This window comes from Phodopus roborovskii, unplaced genomic scaffold, assembly GCF_943737965.1.
Source record: "Phodopus roborovskii unplaced genomic scaffold, PHOROB, whole genome shotgun sequence".
Classification (NCBI taxonomy): domain Eukaryota; kingdom Metazoa; phylum Chordata; class Mammalia; order Rodentia; family Cricetidae; genus Phodopus; species Phodopus roborovskii.
Window position 1 is genome coordinate 58,817,649 of NW_026126511.1, and position 8,433 is coordinate 58,826,081.

The 8,433-nt window shown below is 41.4% G+C and overlaps 1 gene segment (V, D, J or C); it reads right to left on the bottom strand.

Moving 5' to 3' along the window:
• Window positions 1-1,043: 1,043 nt before the first annotated feature.
• Window positions 1,044-1,860, bottom strand: LOC127230071 (T cell receptor alpha variable 19-like). The segment is given in 2 exon segments: window positions 1,044-1,579; window positions 1,760-1,860. Coding segments are annotated over 2 exon segments (585 nt in total).
• Between the last annotated feature and the right edge of the window lie 6,573 nt (window positions 1,861-8,433).

Below are 8,433 nucleotides of genomic sequence, written 5' to 3' on the forward strand. Positions count from 1 at the left end.
AAACAGAAGGAAACACCCATATCTAAACACTGAGTCGAACTAGAATCTAGATGCAGACAAGACCGGGTTGCAGAAACATAGAGACAGCTGACCTGAACAAGGAGGAGCTGATGGGCCCCCAGACTGATAGCTGGGAATCCAGTATGGGACTCAGACCCCCCTGAATATGTGTCTCAGCCAGAGGGACTGAGCAGTCTAAGGGACCTCAGACAGTGGAACCAGGATGTATCCCTGGTGCACAAAAGGACCTTGTGAACACATCCCCCATTGAGGGATACTGCCTTAACCTAGAGACAGGAGAGAAGTCCTAGTCCCTACTTCAAATGACCTGACAGATCTACATGATCCCACTGGATGGCAATGCCCTACATGTGGAATTGGTGTGGGGGGATGTGAGGGAAGGGTGGTCAGGGTGCATGTGAGGGGGCAGAGAGGGTAAAAGGGAGGGAGGGAGAGGGAACTGGGATCTACATGTAAAATAATAATTTAAATAAAAAAAATTAAAACATTGATTAGGCAGTTTTGCATTCTATACAAATAATGAAATCATGATTCTGCAAACTTAACAACTTAAGAGTAGAACTATTCATTTGGTCTGAAGATAATTTAATAGTTTCCCATCCCCAAAAAAGCAACACTAGATTAAGAAGATATATTAAACTGTGTTTTACTTTTTTTTCTCAGCATGTACATTTAACCCAGTAGTTTTTAATCAAGTAGCTCACTGCTAATGATCTGCCTGGATACAAATTGTGGGTACTTTTCACATAGTCTTTTGGTCACCTCTGAGTTCTGGGACTACAGATGTGCACTACTGCATCTGGCTCCCAGTTCCTCCCCATCTCCCCTTCCTTCTGGATCCACTCCCTTTCTGTATCTTATTAGAAAAGAACAGGCTTCTAAGAGATAATAAAAAATGAAACAAAATAAACTGTGGTATGATAAAATAAGACCTATCACATCAAAGTTGGACAAGACAAACTATCAGAAGGAAAAGAGACCAAGAGAAGGCACAAGAATCAGAGACCCACTCATTCTCACACTCAGGAGTCACATAAAAACAGTAAACTGGAAGCCATAATATACACGGAGGACCTGGTGCAGACCCATTCAGGCCCTGAACATGCACACTTCTCATGACTGGTGAAGGTAGACATTCTACATGAATTGAACTTAGGCTTCTTGCCTGTGCTACCACAGGTTCCATCTCTCCCTGTCCTCAGAGCTTTTGTCTGGTTGAGGTTTTTGTGGTGCTCTTGTTGACACTCTGCCACTGTGCCTTCTCTCATAGCACAGAAATACACTGCTGAGTCCTCCATCTCTGCAGCTGTGATGATGAGTCTAATGGAACTCTCTGTATTCTGGAAGTTCAGAGAATAACGACCCTCTGTTGCATTTTCCTTTTTGTAAGACTCCTGACGAATAAGGAAAACCATTTTCCCACTTGCCATTTGCTTGTACCAGAACAAGTAGTAAGTACTTTCCCGGGTTTCATACACACAGTCCAATGTCACAGTCCTTTTCTCCATCACGGAAATTGAAGTCTGAGCCTGAGTTACTTTCTGGGCCATGCTGGCTGCTGAAGGAAAGAACACAGGGACATCAACCATTCAATATAATAACAGAAGTCTAAAGGATGAAGCAGCTTATGAGCCAGAATTCTGATGATCCCTCCCTTCTGAGCCTCAGCAGAGGACAATGATCTCCTCTCCCTATGACCTAGAGGGATAGCCTGTCCTATTCTGGGGAACATACTTACCAAAAAAAATGGAGCTGAAGATTGCTCCCAGCAGTCTAAGGATCAACATATTGTTAGCTCTTGTTTTGAGTGATATTTTCTATGATCTGTCTCGACCCAGATCCTAATCTGTACCTGTGCTTAAGAGAAACAAGCTCCATTACTTGTCTGTGAGGTGCAAGCACCCCAACAGGAAATGCAGTTGGCAGTTATGGGGCTGGTCTAATTGTGCCCTGTCACACCTTCCTGTATCAGCGTGGGAGAATATATTGAGGATCTATCTGTTGGTCTCATTAAAGTGAACCAGAAGCCATCAGTACTAACATGGACTGATTTTCAGATCATTTTGTGATGGGCATCACAGGACATGGTATTTATTATGAAACCTAGTAATATGTGGATGATATAGTTATGTTCCTTTTTGGACTTATCAATACACCCTTTTTCCGAGAGGAAAAATTGATTGACAATTTAACAAGAATGTAAAACTTCACCTCAGTCTTTCTATCTACATTTCTAATAAAGAGATAGGAAAATTTATATGAGAAATATGTTGTTCTTAATGAAAGTTTTTACATCATGTCCCCTAAGAAACAAAATCTGTCATATGTATGCTATGTCAAATAACAGAAGGAATCTCTCTCTCTCTCTCTCTCTCTCTCTCTCTCTCTCACACACACACACACACACAGACACAGTTTGTCTTTCTATTTACATGTGTGTGTTTCATATTTAGAAGAATGAACAAAATTAAATTCCCCAAATTTTATTGAATGACAAGGTGCCACAACTTTCTCACATTCAAGGACTCTTAAAACCCTTGTCTCTCATGAAACCAACACCCCAGCCATTTTTCCATGTATCCATGCTGGCATCCTGTTCTGTAGCATGGTAAAACTATTTTACTCTAGTAAAGTGGAAGTAGTATATGTAGTATATTCTCCTTTAAGATCCATGACCTTACTAGCCCCAGGTACTTGACTAAGTATCTAGTATCAGGCACAATTTCTTTCTTTTTGAGAAAGTCTTAAGTACCATTAAACAGCTGTTGGTTCCCACCAAGGTTTGAATGTCACTATTGCAAGATAGGGATAGCTTGCCATGCTGCTTATTGTTGGAGTTCATAGGTGTCACAACTGAATAGGACTATTGGTTGCTTCTCTCTCTTGGCAGCTTCTTGTATCATGACTGTAGGAGGAAGACTCTCAGGTTAGACCCATTTAAATCTTTGGAGTCCTATGTCCAAAGTGTGTAGGGACTTACCTTCCATCTCTGAGAGGTAACTAAGAGCACCAGCAATAGTCTATATTGTTTTAAGAGTTATGGTATTGGGGTTTTTGTTAGTCTGTGGCTCTTATGGGGACCAACATAATTGTCAGACCAATATATATAATAAGAGCCCCAAATCAAGGAAGATATTTCCTAAGACAGTCATACATGTAATTGAAATATGACTTCATGCAAGAAAAATAGAGATTAGATTACATCAAATTAAAAAGATTCTGCATAAAATTCAAACAACCTGTAGAGATGAAGAGACAACCTACAGAGTCGGAGAGATTTTTATTATTTTCCAACCATTCACCTGCCACAGAGTTAATATGAAAACAATAAAAAAGTTACACAATCAATAATGATCTGAGCAGAACAGAGAAGAAACACAAACAACCAAGGAGTAGATAAGAATGGTCAGTGCCATTAGCCATTGATGTAATGTAAAACAAAGTCACGATTAGACACCAGATTACTCACCATATAAAGACGTAAGTGCTGATGAGGATATATGTAAAAGGATTCCTTGAATGCTGATGCAGATGAAAATAGTCACCTCATTGTAGAAAGTATGTGAAATGCTTCAGAAAATCAAAAGCAGAACTACTGTTTTTCCTACTTCTGGGAGCACAGAGAAGATGAAATTGGCATTCATTAGTTTTACACACACACACACACACACACACATACACACACACACACCCCTACACACATTTATGTGGTTCTAGTTATAGCAGTTCAGATATGAAGTCAACTTAGGTTGCCATCATCAGCAAATTGGCAGATAAAAATGTAGCATAAATACAAAGAATACTATTCAGCCAAAAAGGTGATTTTTTTTTTTCAAAACTGATGGACCTGGAGGGCATTAAGTGGAAGAAACCAGACCCTCCTCCCCAATCTGCCCTGAAAAACAATAACCATGAAAATGTCCTGTGTTTTTTTCTGGATGTTAAAAAAAAGAAAAAGAAAAAGAAAAGTTAAGTCATCTGGAAGCCTAGAGGGCATGGGAGGGATCCACAAAAAGGGAAGGAAGATTTGATTAGTTTCGTACTATACACATCTGTGGGATCATTTCCCTGAACCTTAACAACACATTAATACACTAATAAGACAAACGCTATAGGAAAATGTCTTGTGTGGGTTAGTAATTTGATGCAAAATAGAGTCACCTGGAAAGAGGGATTTTCAACTGAAAAACTGCTTCCACCAGATTGGCCTGCAACAAGTGTGTGGGGCATCTTGAACACTGATTCATGTAGGAGGGCCAAGTACTGTGGGAAGTACCACTTCTTGAAAGGGTTCCTGGGTTGTGTGTAAATGTGATGAATGAAGGTGGGAAAAGCATTAATTCTCAAGGATGAATGCAGTGATCCAGGCAAGGACAGATGAGTGATCTTGTCTTAGCACATAGACTTCCAGTGGCCTGGATCCCATTTTCTTCTTCCTAGCTCAGGCTTTCCTCATCTGGGGAGTGCTGCTAGTCTTGCCCATGTGCTATCCAAAACTTATTTCATTCCTTACTATAAAAGGCACGTGTTCTTCTTACATGTCCCCTCTTAGCAGATTCAGTGTTCTTCCTTCCATAGAACACATCAGAATGTGGCCACAGGGAGCATGCTTCCCCACATGAATGGGGTGCTGACTTACTTATAGGTTTTCACTTTCCCAATGAGTAAAGCATTGCCTGAAAAAAATCACAGAGCTCTTAAAGGCAGAAGATGATTGAGATGTTTGGTTCTTTTCTTCTGATATTCAGCTCTTGGCCTCCCTACTGTACAGTGGCTCCAGTCTCCAGCTGTAAAAGGAGAGGCATAATTTAAGTGCTGAGTGGGGACCTCAGTCTACTGTTTAATACATGTTCACTGTCCTGGAACTAGAGAGATGTAAGAATAATTTTGGCTTCTCAAGGAACCAACTAGACTTTAGGACAGCACAAGGGATAGATGCAACCTTCTCTCATCCTGAACAAGGATACAGTGTTTATTAAAATCAAAGCCTTGAAGGCTCCTTAGGCTCAGTGGCCCAGATCTTACATGCAGGTATCAGAGAGGTTGCGCTGATGTTGAGATTGAGGACATGTGGCTAGCTAGGACATGCAGAGCAAACCCTGGCATTTCAGCATCCTACTGCTCTCTGTCCCTCCTAAGGAGATAAACACAAACAAAAAGAAATGACACAATTAAATAGGATCTCTTTTCCAGTTATCCACTCACAGGACAACATAAGCAACAGTCCACCAACTCTTGGGGTCTAGGAAACAGCTCTGAGGGTTTGTGTCGGGGCTGCAGGTGTCTGCTGCACACTATGTCTCTGTAGAACAGAAGTATGCAGCAGTATCTTCAGGCCGGGCAGCAGTGACGGACAGGGAACTGCTCTGGGTGGAGGTGTTAAGGGTCACTCTTAGTCTTCCACTCTGTTTCTCTTTCTCATGTGAACGCATTAAGATTAGCATGGTAGGGCCTCTGTTCGAGTCCTGCCTGTACCACTGTACAAAGTTTGAATAAGCTTTGTAACTGCAGTTCATGGTGACCTTTTCCCCTTCCTGGATGCTCAAAGCCTGAGGAGTCTCTTTTCCCTGTTGGCCCTTTACACCTATATAGAAGCACAGGCCAGAGAACAGGAGTCAGTAGTTATATTTTCAAATTGCATTTTCCAATGAACATTTCTCATTCATGTGGCCTCTTAACTTAGGTCTCCCCATCCCCATGACTGCCAACCCCAACTCACTGGCCAGTTGAAGCCATAGAGTCACCAAAGACACTCTCAGAAATGTGTTCATTCTTCTTCCTTTATTGACGTCACAGGTAACACTGTTCTGTACCCTGAAGCTGATCCTGGTTCTGAAGACAAAAGATTCAGTTCTGGTTGATGAGTTTATATTTAATCTTTTGTCCCCCAGAGTCTCAGGTTTTTGCTTAGCCAGTCAGAGACAAGTCTTGGTTCACCACATTCCCCCAACTCCAACCTCAAACCCAGCCCCCATCTTTCTGACAGAGAGGCACTGCCATCTGGTGTTGACCACAGTATCCTGCCACTAGAAGGTGTTCTTGCATGGAGAGTGTGTAGATTGCAACAATTACAAGCTTGTTTTACTCTGTCTTCTTCCTGCACATGGTGAGAAGACACACAGACTAATTCCAGTGAGAGGTCAGTGGAGAATGGCGAAGCACAGAATTTACAGAATACTTCTTAAGTAACTACAGCTCCTGAAAAAGCTATGTATCTGTGAGGGCAGAGATGGCTCCCTGGGTAAAGTGTTTGCTATGCAAGCCTGATGGCCTGAGTTCATTCCCTAGAACCCACAGTGATTAGAGAACACCAGCTATAGGAGGTTGTCCTCTGGTCTCCACACACACTATGACACATATGTGCCTGGATGCATGAGTGTGTATATATATATATACACACACCAATAATAAATGAGATACATAAAATGTATCTGTGAGGTTCATAGAAAAAAAAAACTGCTTGTTCCCAATGCTTGAATGATATTGTATGTAAATAAAGGATTTTATTGCTGTGTGACAGAAATAGACCCCTGTTAGATTAAGTAGAAAATGAAAAATTGAATTAATTATCAAATTAAATTAATAATAGATTGACTCCAAGTCCATAGTAGGGTTGAGAATCAGGATCAACAACTGCATAATCAGGAACAGCACAAAAAACAAAACAAAACAAAACAAAACAAAACAAAAAAAAAAAAACACAGCACAGGCCATTCCTTAGAGGATCTGTTGGCTCTAGTCTGAGCTGCAAACTCTAAGTGGTGTGTGCAAAGCTGTTCACAAAACGCCTTATGTGCAGCTGCAGTCCAGAGTTCTGCCTTCCTAATCTTGGTGAAATTCAAGCCAATCTATTGCGGGATATTTGATCACACTGTGGCACTCCAAGACTGTTAACAAAGTTAACCTTGAATCAGAGAAGAGTCAATGATTGGCTGACTGGAATTAGCCACAGAGATTTTGGAGGATCCAGGATATGATAGAGAGACAGGAAAAATAGGAAGGGGCTTAGAAAGATTCATGGGTCCTTTCCATCTAGGGAGTGTGCATTCCTCTGCTGCTTTCTTGTTCTATCAGGTTTTTACCTCAATATCTGACTCCCAAGTTTTTTACTGACAATAGAACAATTTAGATAAATAGTTTATCTCATGTCCAACAAGGGGCACCAGATCACGAGGCAGCTCTGAAGTGGCTGGCTCTGCAGCCATCAGAGTCACAGACATTTGCTGCCAGTTCTGGCATTCAGATGCCCTGGTGCCCTTGCCTCCCATGGGCTTCTCCTGCCCACCCCCCTCATCTGCTTCTCAGGTGGCTAGCTCCCCCTCCCCACAGGTCATAGACTTTCCCTGGGTTCACTCCGCAGGCTGCCACCACAAAAGCTGGATGCCTCATTGCCTCCTTACCCACTCAGGCTTCTGCTACTGCTGTCACCACTGCCCTCAACCCCTGGCTATGAGCAGCTGCAGGTGCCCTTGCCTGTTCTATGAAATACAGTCCCTCTGCACAGTGCTAGCCACGCTGCCTGGGCACCCTGCTGTGCCTCCACCAAGCCAAGTGCTGCTGCTGCAGCTGGTTACCCCTGCACAGCTCTGCAGTCACTACTGTTGCTGATGTGTACAAACTAAAAATTCAGCAGATCTAGAGAGATACCTGGAAATTCTTGAGGAGGAACTAGGCTTTATTTAAAAAAGTCTTTCCCACATTAAGAATGGGAAATATTATTACACTTCAAGGAGTTGATACTCTGTATAGTTCTACAATGGATGGCTTGAAAATGAAAAAAATAAATGAAGGGTTAGCTAACTTAGCTAGGATTGGTATAATGCAATTATAATTATTATCAGTTTGGCAATTCATATTTTATCACTTAAAAAAGTAGTTTGATAAATGTCAAATATGAAAAATTGACCAATAAAGTGCAAGCCTCAGAAAGACTTACTATTGATAGGATACAAGCCTTAGAAAGACCTACTAATGAAACTAAGACAAATATACAGACACAAACAGGAATTTAGAGGAGAACCTACTGCACTATTGTATTATAAAACTGAAGAGGAGTAGCCTAAAGTTATTAGAAAATCAACCTTTGTTTATCCAGTTACTATACGAGAATGATTACTAGATGATAAGTTCCTCAAATGATATGCAAAAGTTAACTGGGATTTGTAGAAATATTAGATTTGTGGAGATTTAAGGAAGCAGTCATTTCACATGGTATGCATTCACCCCATGTGAAAAATGTTAAATTCACGGGTAACTCATAACAGAATTATCCCATAAGGCTGAAAAGATTTAGCTACAGCAATATGGGAAGCTGGTCCTCAGTTGCAATTGAGAAATGGTGGAAAGAGGAAGTTAGGGCCAGGGAACAAGTCTAGAGGTAGTGATACTTCTTGAGGCCAGTTTCTCGGTGAT